Source organism: Pogoniulus pusillus, chromosome 1, assembly GCF_015220805.1.
Source record: "Pogoniulus pusillus isolate bPogPus1 chromosome 1, bPogPus1.pri, whole genome shotgun sequence".
Lineage (NCBI taxonomy): Eukaryota > Metazoa > Chordata > Aves > Piciformes > Lybiidae > Pogoniulus > Pogoniulus pusillus.
This window is the reverse complement of record NC_087264.1, coordinates 3,406,027-3,420,542: the sequence shown is the minus strand read 5'-3', so window position 1 is coordinate 3,420,542 and position 14,516 is coordinate 3,406,027. Positions and strand designations below refer to the sequence as shown.

At 44.1% G+C, this 14,516-nt stretch overlaps 1 protein-coding gene across 2 annotated transcripts in view; it reads right to left on the bottom strand.

Moving 5' to 3' along the window:
• The window catches only part of ARID4A (AT-rich interaction domain 4A), a 73,391-nt gene that overhangs the window by 7,211 nt on the left and 51,664 nt on the right, over positions 1 to 14,516 (bottom strand). The window contains exons 13-21 of one of the 2 annotated variants that reach the window (XM_064151701.1): positions 13,761 to 13,855; positions 13,524 to 13,621; positions 11,760 to 11,988; positions 10,610 to 10,860; positions 6,806 to 7,003; positions 5,230 to 5,314; positions 4,326 to 4,515; positions 571 to 1,701; positions 93 to 197 (exon numbers count right to left, since the gene is read on the bottom strand). In XM_064151701.1, the coding sequence (XP_064007771.1) occupies positions 93 to 197; positions 571 to 1,701; positions 4,326 to 4,515; positions 5,230 to 5,314; positions 6,806 to 7,003; positions 10,610 to 10,860; positions 11,760 to 11,988; positions 13,524 to 13,621; positions 13,761 to 13,855 (2,382 nt within the window). The remainder of the gene's footprint in view (positions 1 to 92; positions 198 to 570; positions 1,702 to 4,325; positions 4,516 to 5,229; positions 5,315 to 6,805; positions 7,004 to 10,609; positions 10,861 to 11,759; positions 11,989 to 13,523; positions 13,622 to 13,760; positions 13,856 to 14,516) is intronic. The other variant, XM_064151767.1, reaches the window with a different exon arrangement.

Here is a 14,516-nt window from a genome sequence, read left to right as displayed (position 1 = left end):
ATTTAGCAAGTGGAAATGATGAGGACAGCAGGCCCTTGTAAATGTGGATAGGCAGCACGACCTTCCCCCTCTCTCCTCCTGCAGGAACGTACCTGTTCCATTCTTTTCACTTTTGGCTGCAGCATTTGGTCGCTTTGGAGTACGCTTTTGTTTCTTTGCCAGTGTTCCACTGTTGCTGTCGCTGGGCCTTTTTTGACCTAGATGAGAAGGAAACAAAATGATGTCTCAAGCAGGTCTTCTAACAGGAAGGTTTGTTTTATAAGGAACTCTTCACTGAGAGGGTCATTGGACACTGGAATGGGCTGCCCGGGGAGGTGGTGGAGTTGCCGTCCCTGGGGCACTTCAAGGCTAGGTTGGACGTGGCACTTGGTGCCATGGTCTGGCCTTGAGCTCTGTGGTAAAGGGTTGGACTTGATGATCTGTGAGGTCTCTTCCAACCCTGATGATACTGTGATACTGTGAAGAGAGTTTAAAAATCAGAAGCCAAAGCAAGACAGCAATTTCTAGCTATGTAACACCAGGCTTAAGCCAACATAGAGCAGAGAAGAACCATGCACAGGCAGCACTCACCTTTCTCCCCTATATCCCTCTCTTGCACAGCTATGCTACAATTGCTTGAGGTTGTACTGGCTTCAAACCCATTAGCAGACTCGCTCTCACAGAGGCCTTCTTGAGACTCTTCTGCCACGCTGTCCACTTCAATAGTCATGTCACTTTCGCTCTTGACACTGCGCGACTCATCCTGGCTAAGCGCAAGCGGTGAGGCCACTGAGAAGCTCGGCTGGACAGCTGCGGGTAAGGCAGATGGACTTGAATTTGAAGCATTTGGGTCTGGCTTTTCTGACACTGTGTCTTCGCTGCTGCTCTTCTCCTTTTCATCCAAGTCATCCAAGTCCACTTCGTGGCACAGCAAAGTTTCAGGGCCAATCTGAGGCATGGCATCATCCTCGTCCTTTAAGGGAACACTCTCGTTCTCTTCGGATGGACGTTCGGAGTTCTCATGCCTTGGCTCTTGGCTGTGCTGAACAGATTCTGCCACCAGCGATGGCATTTCTTCATTTTCAGTTCTGACAGACTCTTCAGCAATCAGCCCTCTACATTCTTCTGCTCCAGTACATTCATTGGTCCTCTCTTCAGATACAATATTTGGCACTTCCATCTCACTCTCTCGTCGATTTCTCTTCTCAGGCGATGCCTGCTCCAAAGTTTTCCTTTTCAAAAGCTTCTTATCTTTTGTAGAAGGTTCTGTTTCACTTTCAGTAGTGCTGGAAATGTCTTTACAGTCCAAGGCAGATACATCTAATCTTTCAGGTTCTGTTAGAGATTCATTTGCCACCTCTTCTTGGCTCCCTGGTGAAATTTTTGCATTCTCTAGAGAGGCATCTTTTGTCTTGCTCCTCCTCCCTTTTCCTTTGGGTGATTTTTCAGCCTCTCTTTTGATTTCTTCTATTTGTTCTGTTTTATTTCCAAAAACCTGAACGATTTGTTCACTTTCTTCAGCTTCCAGTTTCAGTGCTTCTAGTGGCTGTACTTCAGTCCTGTCATTTTCTTGTAATACATGAGGCATCTTTGGGTATTCTTCATCTAGCTTTTCATCCTGTAGCTTTTCATTTTTTTCCAGTTCTGAAGTTTCTGGAGAAAATTCTTCATTCAAATTCTTTTCAGATGACTCATCTGCTTCACTGTCAGATGAACCAGAGTCTAAAAGAGAATACATAAAGGACACAGCACCCTAAATCACCACTTAAAGCACATTTTTTTTCTTTAATAACCATGGTATTCATATCTGCTTACAATAAATTATTCCAAGCTTTAAAAATCTGGCATTATTCAACACACTTAACTGCAGTTCTTATTTTCCACTCAATGGCTACAACACTACAAAAGGAGCAATAGTACCATCAGAGTTCAAGGAGCATCTGGATGATGTTCTTAGTCATATAGTTTAATTTCAGGCAGTCCTGTGAGGAGCAGGGAGCTGGACTTGATGATCTCTAGGGGACCCCTTCCAAATTATTCTGTAATTCTAATTTCCCAAATAAGCAAATACAAACAAATTATGGTTTCTAGTAGCAAAACTATTTTGGCAGACTCCCATGATTTGGTGTGTCTCTACTCGTGCCTCCACCTGACACTACAAAGATGAAAAACAAGACTTCTCCCTTCCATGCATCCTCAATCAGAAAAAAACCAAACCAAACAAACAAGCAAACAAACCACTCTTGTTCAACATCTTTGTGGGTAACATGGACAGTGGCACTGAGTGCACCCTCAGCAAGCTTGCTGGTGACACCAAGCTGTGTGGTGCAGCAGACAGACTAGAGGGTAGGGATTTCCATACAGAGAGACCATGACAGGCTGCAGACATGGGCACAAGCCAACCTCAGGAGGTTCAACAAGAACAAGTGCAGGGTCCTGCAGCTGGTTGGAGGCACTGCCAAGCACCAATCCAGGCTGGGCAGTGACTGTCTGGAAAGTAGCCCTGAGGAGAGGGACTTGGGGGTGCTGCTGGAGGAGAAGCTCAACAGGAGCCAGCAGTGTGCACTTGCAGCCCAGAAAGCCAAGCAGAGCCTGGGCTGCATCAGGAGAAATGTGGCCAGCAGGTGGAGAGAGGTGATTCTCCCCCTCTACTCCACTCTGCTGAGACCCCACCTGGAGTACTGCATCCAGTTCTGGAGCCCCTGGGACAAGAGGGCTGTGGAGATGCTGGAGTGTGTCCAGAGAAGGCCCACGAGGATGCTCAGAGGGCTGCAGCAGCTCTGCTGTGAGCACAGACTGAAAGAGTTGGGGCTGTTCAGTCTGGAGAAGGGGAGACTGCGAGGTGACCTTCTTGTGGCCTTCCAGGATCTAAAGGGGGTCTCCAAAAATGCTAGGGAGGGATGTTTTAGTCTCTCAGGGAGTGACAGGACTGGCTGGAATGGAGCAAAGCTGGAGGTGAGGAGGAACTTGTTGAACATGAGAGTGATGAGACTGGGTTTCCCAGGGAGGTGGTTGAGGCCCCATGGCTGGAGGTGTTTGAGGCCAGGCTGGCTGAGGCTGTGTGCAGCCTGCTCTAGGGTAGGGTGTCCCTGGGCATGGCAGGGGGGTTGGAACTGGCTGCTCCTTGTGCTCTTTTCCAACCCCGACTGATTCTAGGAAACATCAACCAAAATCCAAACAAGCAAACAAAACTCCTCCAAACCCTCCCATACTACAATATGGACATTTCTTTGCTCACCTATTGCACAAATCATGCACTACAGCCAAACCAAGCCAATACCAGAGCACTATTTTGGGACTTAAAATCACCAAAATTATTGTTGCCATTTGTATATAATTAACAACTCTGCTGGATGATGTAGTACTGATGTTGAGGACTTAATTATCACAACAAAGACTATCATTACACCACTACATTTGGTCTGTTCAGGATTAGGACTGAAAGGCTTTGGCTAAATACAGAACAACTCACGCAGCCATTTTCATGCTAAACTACTGTGAGCAAACTGTGCTCCTCAGCAGTGTCAGCTCAACTGCTTCCTCAATAAAATTAACAGGGAGAAATAAAAATATGGCAGGAAAAAAGGTCAGAAATAAAAATGAAATCTCTTTTCCAAAGATTTATGGAAAAAAAACTGTGCTAGTTTGAGTCCAGCTGGGATATTTTGGTGAGAAGAATTAGATGCTAGGCTGTGAAATGAAACAATGGTGATGGCTGCTGCACTCATAGGCTTGCTGAGATGTAGAAACACAAGAACATAAACATAGACAACAGTTTGCTCTCTGGCTTTGGGCTGCACTTCTCTCTCTCTAACCTGCTGTCTGTGTGACTGATCCTTCTGCTTCCTAACCCCCCTGGCCGATCATTCAAACTCAGCTTGCACATAAGGCAAAGTCTGGGGTAAGGTAGAGGGGTGGAAAGGAGGTGGAAGGGTGCTTGGGAAGCCTCTCCTGGGGACTCTGGTTTCTGGGAGAGCTGTTGTGTTTCTCTATTACTTTTTACCTTGTATATCTCTGTCTACAGCTGTATACATTGTAAATGTCTGCTGGGATATTGTGCTAAGCTGTAAATATAAAGCTTTGTTCTTCACTTTCCAGCTGGACTGAGACTAGTCTGGGTGATTTTCTTAAGTGTGGGGGGCAGGGCTAAAATCAAAATAAAAAGTACTAATTTTCTGAGAGCAAAAACTGCAGCAAAGCTGTGTTCTGTTACACTGCTCACATGCTGACTGGTTAAAGCAGGACTTAAAAACTGCTGACAGCACTGTGTTCTCTGACGATGCCCTATTCATTACATCACTCTCTACATGCACTTCCATGCCAGAACAGCAGTGCACCAGATGTACCTTCTGTTCCATTTGGTAATGGTGAGGAATCTGACAAGTTGTTCCGTGCACTCCTGGCTCCTGATTTACCTTCGCTATTGGGCGTTTTGGATAGACTGCAGGACGTGTTTGATGGAAGAGTAGATTTCAGAGGGGGTCTCCCACGCTTGGATTTTTGTTTCTCCTCATCCTTTTCACTGTCTTCTTTATTCTGAGGAGGGAAAGTGATGACGATGAATTTTTATTAGTAGCTTTCACTGTTGATCATCACAGGTCAAGCCATAACTTGAGTGCTGTGTCTAGTTCTGGGACCCTCAATTGAAGAGAGATGTTGAGGTGATGGAACACGTCCAGAGAAGGGCAACAAAGCTGGTAAAGGGCCTGGAACACAAACCCTGTGAGGAGAGGCTGAGGGAGCTGGGGGTGTGCAGCCTGCAGAAGAGGAGGCTCAGGGCAGAGCTCATTGCTGCCTGCAGCTGCCTGAAGGGAGGCTGTAGCCAGGTGGGGTTGGGTTCTTCTGCCAGGCAACCAGCACCAGAACAAGGGGACACAGTCTCAAGTTGTGCTGGGGAAAGTATATGCTGGATGTTAGGAGGAAGTTATTGGCAGTGAGAGTGATTGGCATTGGAATGGGCTGCCCAGGGAGGTGGTGGAGTCACCATCCCTGGAGGTGTTCATGAAAAGACTGGATGAGGCACTTAGTGCCATGGTCTGGTTGACTGGCTAGGGCTGGGTGCTAGGTTGGACTGGATGCTCTGGGATGTCTCTTCCAACCTGGCTGACTCTATGATCAAACCTTTCTTCCTTTTGCTCAATGCTTCTATTAAAAAACTAGATAATGGATTGAATGACTTATTTCCTAACAAAGGAACAGTGATAGTCATCAAGCTTTGTGTTATGAGGAACTTATTAAAATAAGCATTACTTTTGTTTTTTTCTTCTGTTTTCTCTTTGGTCCTCCTTTTTCCACAGGCCAGATAATCCGATCAGCTTTCACCCATTCATCGTATCTAGAAGTGAGTAACAAAGTACTGTCAGCACTAGACACAAAAAAAGTTGCTTGGATTAAAAGACTGAGTTACAGAAAAAAAGTTGTAAGAAAAAGAAAGCACAGCATAGATTTACAATGTTTCTGGCATTGGAAAGGTAAGTTACATTTCTAGCCCTTAAAAGTAATGATGAAGTTGGGGGATGGAGGTGCAGATTTTGCTGCCTCTTGACAGGTTAAAAAATGGAACTCAAGACTGGGTCAGGTGTATGGTCTGACAACAATTTCACATCATACACAGAAGGCAGTTTGAACCACATTCTGCCTCAGCAGTAAAACACTTTTCTTTTCCTTTTAAAGGTGTTTTTTTATCTTATAGGAACAAACTGGAGGAGATTCTGAAAAGCACAAACACTGCTAGCCCTCGTCAAAACCTCCTGAGTTATTCATAAGGTAAAGGGACACATGTAAGCACTTGAGGGGTAATCCCACAGACAAACTTTGTTGCCACAAAGGAATCTGCTTGGTTTACTGAGAAATGTATGAATTTGTAACATCTCATGTTCTATACCACAAGTGTTCTGGTATTAAAAATCAACTCTGAGATCATTTTGTCTACATAACCACAATGCTCTTTAAGAACAATATAAAAAAAAGCCATTTCTGCAGCAGTGCTAATTATAAAGAAAGTCTGTCAGACAGTATTTGGTAATTGTTTGGGTTTTTTTGCAGTAGTTACTGGCTGCATAGCACTCTCCTGCCCTGTATACATGCTTTAGTGATCACAGTTAAATTCTGGCAACAAAATCTGTGTAGAATGTTCAGTGCTTGGTATGCTTAGTTGTAGACATCTCCACCTTTACCAGCCTCGGCTGTAGCCAGGTGGGGTTGGGCTCTTCAACCAGGCAACCAGCAACAGAACAAGGGGACACAGTCTCAAGTTGTGGTGGGGGAGGTATATGTTGGATGTGAGAAGGAAGTTCCTGGCAGAGAGAGTGATTGGCATTGGAATGGGCTGCCCAGGGAGGTGGTGGAGTTGCTGTCCCTGAAGGTGCTGAGGCAAAGCCTGGATGAGGCACTTAGTGCCATGGTCTGGTTGACTGGCTAGGGCTGGGGGCTAGGTTGGACTGGATGATCTTGGAGGTCTCTTCCAACTTGGTTGATTTATGGTTCCCTTAAATAAAGAAATCTGAGAGTGCTAACACCTGCTGATACAACCCAATACAGGGATGCTCCTGTTAGGACCCAGGATAACTGACTTGCAGTTGGATGAAAACACGGAAACATAATAAAGCGTATTCTGAGATTTCAGTCCAACAGTGTCATACTGTGAATGAAATCACTAACACAGAAAAGTGTAATAAGAGTCAGATCCTGTGAGCAAATTGATACTTCCATTTAGAGCCAAGTCACTGATCATCTTTCTCTCTTTTCCTTAAAAATGAAACATTAGTTTGCAAATAAATCTTTACTTAACAAAAGAAAGACAGGAAAGACAATTTCTGATCCTCACCTTACATTCCAACCATAGTAGTGAACTAAATATAAAACTTCTCCATCATCAATTTCTGTGCTTTTAATACTGGCTTCATAAATTTTTTGAGTCTTTCCACGGCCATATTTTACTTTCACTTTGGTTCCGGTCAGGCAGGGTTCGGCATCCTCCTCATCCTCTTCACCTTCTGACTCTCCCTTGTTCTCAATTTCCTCCCTGTGGTAAAGTGTATTTAAAATGCCAACTGGTTAGTGAAAAATCAATACTTTAAGATTTAACTAGCATGGCCAAGCTTCTACAAAAGGAAAAGGCTGCAAGAGGTTAAATCCTTTTTCCCACACACCCCCACCCCCCACCAACAATTTTCTGCACTCTGCACCGACTCAGATGGACCTGGCCAGGCTGGATAGGTGGGCAGAGGCCAATGGGATGAGATTTAATAAGGCCAAGTGCAGGGTTCTGCACTTTGGCCACAACAACCCCAAGCAGCATTACAGGCGGGGGACTGAGTGGCTGGAAAGCAGCCAGGAGGAAAGAAACTTGGGGGCACTGATAGATGAGCCAGCAGTGTGCCCAAGTGGCCAAGAGAGCCAATGGCATCCTGGCCTGCATCAGGAGCAGTGTGGCCAGCAGGACAAGGGAAGTTATTCTGCCCCTGTGCTCAGCACTGCTCAGGCCACCCCTTGAGTGCTGTGTCCAGTTCTGGGCTCCTCAATTCAAGACAGATATTGAGGTGCTGGAAGGTGTCCAGAGAAGGGCAACAAAGCTGGTGAGGGGCCTGGAGCACAGCCCTGTGAGGAGAGGCTGAGGGAGCTGGGGGTGTGCAGCCTGCAGAAGAGGAGGCTCAGGGCAGAGCTCATTGCTGTCTACAACTCCCTGAAGGGAGGATGTAGCCAGGTGGGGGTTGGTCTCTTCTCCCAGGCAACCAGCAATAGAACAAGGGGACAGAATCTCAAGTTGTGCTGGGGAAAGTATAGGCTGGATGTTAGGAGAAAGCTGTTGTCAGAGAGAGTGATTGGCATTGGAATGGGCTGCCCAGGGAGGTGGTGGAGTCACTGTGCCTGGAGGTGTTGAAGCCAAGCCTGGATGAGGCACTTAATGCCATGGTCTGGTTGATTGGCCAGGGCTGGGTGCTAGGTTGGACTGGATGAGCTTGGAGGTCTCTTCCAACCTGCTTGATTCTATGATTCTGTGTTTCTGTGATTCTGAAGCTAGCTTGGACATAGCTTTTTTCAGTCAAGAATAGGACTTGGAGAGAATAGAGGTTAAGTGTCAAAAATATCCAGGAAAAATATAATATCAGCACAATTTAGCATGTGAACAACTACCTCAAAGCTTAAAGATAATTTTAAAATGAGTATTTTGATAATACAAAAAAAAAAAAAGTTAACTCAGTGTCTGGCTGCTAGGTAAGGCAGGGGCAAAAAAAAGCTTTATTTTTTAAAACAGACTTGATTTTGACACACTTTTTCATCAGTTTGTAGAAGAAAGATTGTTTCTTAATTGGTGACAGCTTACTAACTGCACCTTAGTCTGAACTGCCATGGTAGTGACCCTCTCATGAAGACAAACACCATTCCAATGGGAGAAAAACCAAAAGTGGATTACAACACTGTTTAACCAAGTTCAAAAGAAGCCTGGATGAGGCACTTAGTGCCATGGTTTAGATGACTGGCTAGGGCTGGGTGCTAGGTTGGACTGGATGAGCTTGGAGGTCTCTTCCAACCTGGTTGATTCTATGATTCTATGAAAAGTGTCTACACAGCTCTCATTAGCTGTTGCTACATTTTGTTATAGCTATATCTAATATTTAAACATTCCACTCAAATATATTTTCAAGTATTACAATCTAACCTACTTTTAACCTATAGTTCTGCATCTATTGAAGGAGGAATTTAGCATAATAGAAGTTAAAAGTGAAAGTTACATTTAGGATAGTAGAAGTCAAACTGCAAAAAAAGTCACCAAGAAAGAAAATACTGGGGAAAAAAAAACCCTGACATTGCTTTTAATGGCTTAGTTGTTGACCTTCCATGTGGCAAACAGTTACAGAGAGAGGACAAGCACATCTGCACCATGTAAAGCAACCTCCTTGATGCCTTCATCCCTCCAAGACCAGCTGCGTGCCCACCCTGTATTTTCATTTGAGGCATTTCCATCCGGAGGGACCTGGACAGGCTGCAGAGGTGGGCACAAGTCAAGCTCAGGAGACTGAACAAGAGCAAGTGCAAGGTCTTGCTGCTGGGTCGAGGCAATGCCAAGCACAAATGCAGGCTGGGATGCGAGTGGCTGGAGAGCAGCCCTGAGGAGAGGGACCTGAGGGTGCTGGTGGATGAGCAGCTCAGCAGGAGCCAACAGTGTGCACTTGCAGCCCAGAAAGCCAAGCAGAGCCTGGGCTGCAGCAGCAGAAGTGTGGCCAGCAACTCTGCTGACCCCACCTGGAGTACAGCATCCAGTTCTGGAGTCCCTGTTGCAAGAAGGATGTGGAGATGCTGGAGCATGTCCAGAGAAGGGCTACGAGGATGCTCAGAGGGCTGCAGCAACTCTGCTATCAAGACAGACTGAAAGAGCTGGGGCTGTTGAGTCTGGAGAAGGGGAGGCTGCGAGGTGACCTTCTTGTGGCCTGCCAGGATCTGAAGGGGGCCTCCAAAAAAGTTGGGGAGGGACTTTTTAGCCTCTTGGGGAGTGACAGGACTAGAGGGAAGGGAGCAAAACTGGAGATGGGTAGGTTCAGGCTGGATGTGAGGAGGAAGTTTTTCAACATGAGTGGTGAGAGGCTGGACTGGGTTGCCCAGGGAGGTGGTTGAGGCCCCATCCCTGGAGGTGTTTAAGCCAGGCTGGCTGAGGCTGTGGGCAGCCTGCTCTAGGGTAGGATGTCTGTACCCACGGCAGGGGAGTTGGAACTAGATGCTCCTTGTGGTCCCTCTAACCCTGACTGATTCTGTGATTTTATTGATGGCAGAACAACATCTTTTACAATAACTGTGTTTGTCCCACTCCTTTAGCAGAAAATATGCAGTACTCTTACCAAGCTACAGTCAGCATCGACTTGTGTCCATGCCACTTAGCCACATGGGCAAGAAAAACAAGGTAGCAAGGCCAACTTAAATAAGAAGCTGCCCTTGACTGCAGCAAAACCTTCTCAGAGGTCTACTCTGGAAATAAATTAGTAGCCTGGTCACAACTTGTTTGGACTATAAATGCAAGTTAACTTGTCAAGCTTAGTCTCTAGATGCTGTTTTCCCTTTGCCCTTCCATGTGTCTCCATCTCTTTCTCAAGTCAAACTATGCTTCACTCCAACTCTTTCCTTCTCCTTTGCTTTATTCACTGATCCTTTCTCTGCCTGCCTGTATCAAGTAACAAAACAAGCAAGCTGTAAGTTCACCAGCCATCACTGAACACTTCAACTAAAGTGCTGGAGAAGAGGGGATACCTTTTCTAGTTCTATTTCAACTTCCCACAACAGTATGCCCAAGCAGCTTCTCCCTACCCACACAGCACCTGGTGTACTTACAAGCCTAGCCTACTTGGTGTCTGTACATACTAGTGTTGTAAAATACCAACACAACCTTGGCAAGACCTTTAAGAAAACGAAAGTGAAAACCACTGTCTGGTATCTAGCAGAAAAAAAAAAAGCTGTTTCCATAAAGTACAACAGACTCAAAAGATGGAAATAATTGTTTTTCCCTTCCTCTTTGGCTGTGTGAACTAAGTCCCCTGGTTTCCACATTCTAGCTGCAAGATCTCCAACCCCTGCTTGGAGAACAGGTAGACCACAAGACAGACATATTCATAAGGAGGTGATACAAGTTAATGTTTACCTCTCCCTCTGCCTCTCTTCCTCTTCATCAGACTCTTTATCAGAATCCTCCTGCTTTTTGATTTTTTTCTCTTTTTGCTTTGGTGTAGTTTTCTTCCCTAGTGGAGTTTCATTTTCTTTCTTTTCTGTGTTCTCAGGTGTCTCCTCTACATCTTTGTTTTCTTTGTTGCTGTCCTTTAATTTGTCTGGTGTTTTATCCTCTTCACCCTCTTTTTTAGCAGGGGTTGCGTCGCGGGCAAGTCGTCTTCGTCCCTGTAACAGAGATAGAAGCAGTTTAATGACTCTTTGTCTACTGTCCCCTACAAAGCCCCTCCAAATCTCAGCAAGAAGTTAAATAAACTGCTCCTGTATGGAAGAAAGGCTGAAGAGAACACCAAAAAACTCTACAATCTTAAAATCATAGCTTGAAGCCGTGTTATAGAGGTTAAAAGGCAGAACAAAGCCATTCTTCTTGGCTTGGAATACAGCAAACAAGCTTCTGGAAGACTTCAGAATAGTTTTAAGATCTGTTGCCCTGACTGCTGAGTGATTGGCATTGGAATGGGCAGCCCAGGATGATGGTGGAGTCTCTGTCCCTGGAGGTGTTGAAGAAAAGCCTGGGTGAGGCACTTAGTGCCATGGTCTGGTTGATTGGCTAGGGCTGGGTGCTTGGTTGGACTGGATAATCTTGGAGGTCTCTTCCAAGCTGGTTGATTCTATGATAGGTACTGGGATAACCAACTCAAGAGAAATGGGTCTTCCTTTCAGTCTCAAAGCTATGGCAAGCCTTTGATAGTCCTCCAGGTTCCATGTGCCTGTGGAAATGCTCTCCCACAATCAAACCTGTCCTTCTGAGTTCCACCAATCTGAGGATACACAGCCCTTGGCAGCTCTCAAGCCATCCCTGAACTGAAATATACCTGACGTCCAACACAGGTTGAGCAAGTCCTATGGATGGTTTAGAATATGAACAAAAACTTAGTCTATTTACAGGTAGAACAGAATTAATAGTTAACACCAACTGTACCTTCACAGAACCCTATCCTGGGCTTCTACAAATAGACCAATTCAAAAAGTACAATTGCTCCACAAGGGCAAACTCATTAGTTGCACTGTTCATTATACAAAGGGGTTTTGTTAAGCACCAAACAGACTCAGCTCCAACCACCTACCCTCGGGGATCTCAGTTCTATTTCTTCTTTTTCACTTTCACTGCTGGAATAATTATCTTCTGCTTCTTTTTTAACTTCTGTTGGGGGCATTTTTTGTTCCTCTTTTACACTCTCCTCCATTGGTTCCACGTGTTTCTGTAAGTCCTCTAAAACTTTTGGTTCATTGTGATGGATGGTCCTAAACTGAATGTTTGCAGAACGACAGTACTCTTCAAAACCATAAAGATACCTGTAGATTCAAAGAAAGTTCCATTTATATTTCATCTTTTCTTTATTGAAGTGCATGAAACTTATCTTCCTACTCAGAGAAAAGCAACAGCAGTGTAAGGTTGGGGGAAAAAACGACAACAAGAGAACAACTCCAAATAAATAATATCAAGCCAGGGAGGATTTTGAAATGAAACAATGCATACAAGTCAAATGGTGAGAAAGAATACACACAGGTGTTTCCCACAAACTTAGCTTTATCCACTTGCAATTAACAATTCATGACCATAAAGCCTAAGAATCCCACACTGGTCTGCAAATGCGCAGTGACAGCCTGGTGCTAGGATACGGATTAGAGCAAGTTACAACAGGGTAACAAACTGCACCAGCTTGTTCTCTGGTAACTGCTTGTGTGCACACTTTAATCCACTTAGAAGCAAGAGAAATATGAATTAGCTTATTCAAAGAACTCCTACAAGTTATAACATTCCATCATGTGTCCGTACAATGTAATTATTCCCATTGTAACAGCAATCTACTACGTATTTACCAATTATGCTTTTTTATGATACTCTTTTCTCTGTAAAATACAGACCTTAAATATGGGCCCAGTTCAAATCCCACTGAAGACAGTCTGAATATTTTCATCTTCATCAACATTAACGTGAGTTGAGTCAATAGTCATCCCTATTCAACCAGCCAAATTTCCTTAGGTTCGAGTCAAGAGAACCTCATTCTTCCCTTGTACTCAAAAAGCCCAATTGTTTCTTGTTAAACTTCCAGGAGAATAAATAATAAAGATAATCTTTATTTAGAAAGATGAGCTTGAGAAGTGTCATTCCTAAAAGGTTTCCATTTCAAAAGTTAACACACAATTTAAAACCAGGGATCAAAATAAAAAGGCTTATGCATTATTACAGCAGTGACTTTACTACTTTGATACTCTTCATGTCCATCACAACACTGTACAGAGCCATGCCCAAAATGCATTTTTCTAAGCAGATTCCACAAAGGTAGCCATAGAATGGCTTAGGTTGGAAGGGAACTCAAAGATTATCCAGTTCCAAACCCCCTCCACAGGCAGGGACATTTAAATCCAGAAACGTGTATATCAACATTTTTCAGGCAGTTAAAGAAACTGGTAAAAAATCCTCCTCACTGCAGGCAGACTTCACTAAACATGCAGCTGTGGACAGGGTGTTTTTGTTAAGCACTGAAAACTCAAAGCTGAATTTGCCAAAGCTTTTAATACAAATTTCACTGTTGTGTTCTGAAATGGTATCATCACATGCAGAAAATGAATGATTCTTGACAAGAAAATGACTGCAATTATAATGTATTAGAGCAACAGGAGCTTAGGCAGCCCTGAGCGTTCCCTCTTTTCCTCAGCTGTTTCAATCCTTGGCACTGGAAAAGGCTCAGAACTGCTCATTACCTATTGAATGTCAACTACTGCTTCAGAAACAACCAGAAACTGGTTGAACATTTTATGTGCTACTGAAAAAAACAAAACCAACAGGAGTAACAGTGTTATCATTATGCAACATGAGAACTTACTTTCTATAAGCAGTTTTTACATTGTAGGAAGCAGCCGAGTTCAAAATAGGAATGCCAAGGTCCATATAAATTTGCTTCCATACAGCACCACTCTCAATCTTTGGGAAATAAACAAAAAGGAGAAATTTTCAGGCTTTGGTAACTATAAGCATGAAAGAAAGACACCTAACACAGCCACAAGCCACAGCCTTTAAGAATGAGTAAACATATTTAACTGAAGAAACATCTAACACTTACATTGTCACACCCACCCTGCTGATAAACCAGCCTAAAAAGTTTGAAGAGGTTAAGGTCCTTGTAGCCCAGAACAGGTGGTTTATTGATAGGAGTACCTGCAAAAAACAAAACCAGAAAGAAGAAGTTAGCACAAAGAACAGCAACTGATTCCATTCCAATTACTGATCTGATTGATAATCTCTTCCTACATTTTAAAACCTGTATTTAACACTTCTAAGATAGGTCACAAGTCAGCAGTTTCCAATCACCAAGTAAGGCTTTGTTCTCTTTTGGATGCATCCCTAAGTCACAAGTCAGTAGTTTCCAATCACCAAGTAAGACCTAATTCTCTTTTGGATACATCCCTAATTTCTAGGTGGTTTATTAGCACACTGGCAGCAGCTGCTTAATAATAGTGATTTCTCAACCTCCTTTTCAGCTCTGTGCAATAAGCCCCATCCAACTGGCTGCATCCTATTGTTCCTCTTTGAGCAGAGAGGGAACAGCAAGAAATGCAGTGGTCTCCACAGGTCACCTGAAGAATGCTGGAATACAGCAATAGGGAAAAAGATTATCTCAATGCTCTGTGGTCTGGAAGGAGCTTTGAAGAAGCAAAAACATTGGACAAGAAAGAGATGTGCAGGCAAATGGTCAGAACATGAAAGAGCACAAGTCCTAACAGGACATAAATATTTGGGACAGTTCTGGGAACATCAAAGAACTCAAATCAGATGAGTGGCAACAATATACAGAACAATAATTAACCGCAAAGGGAGA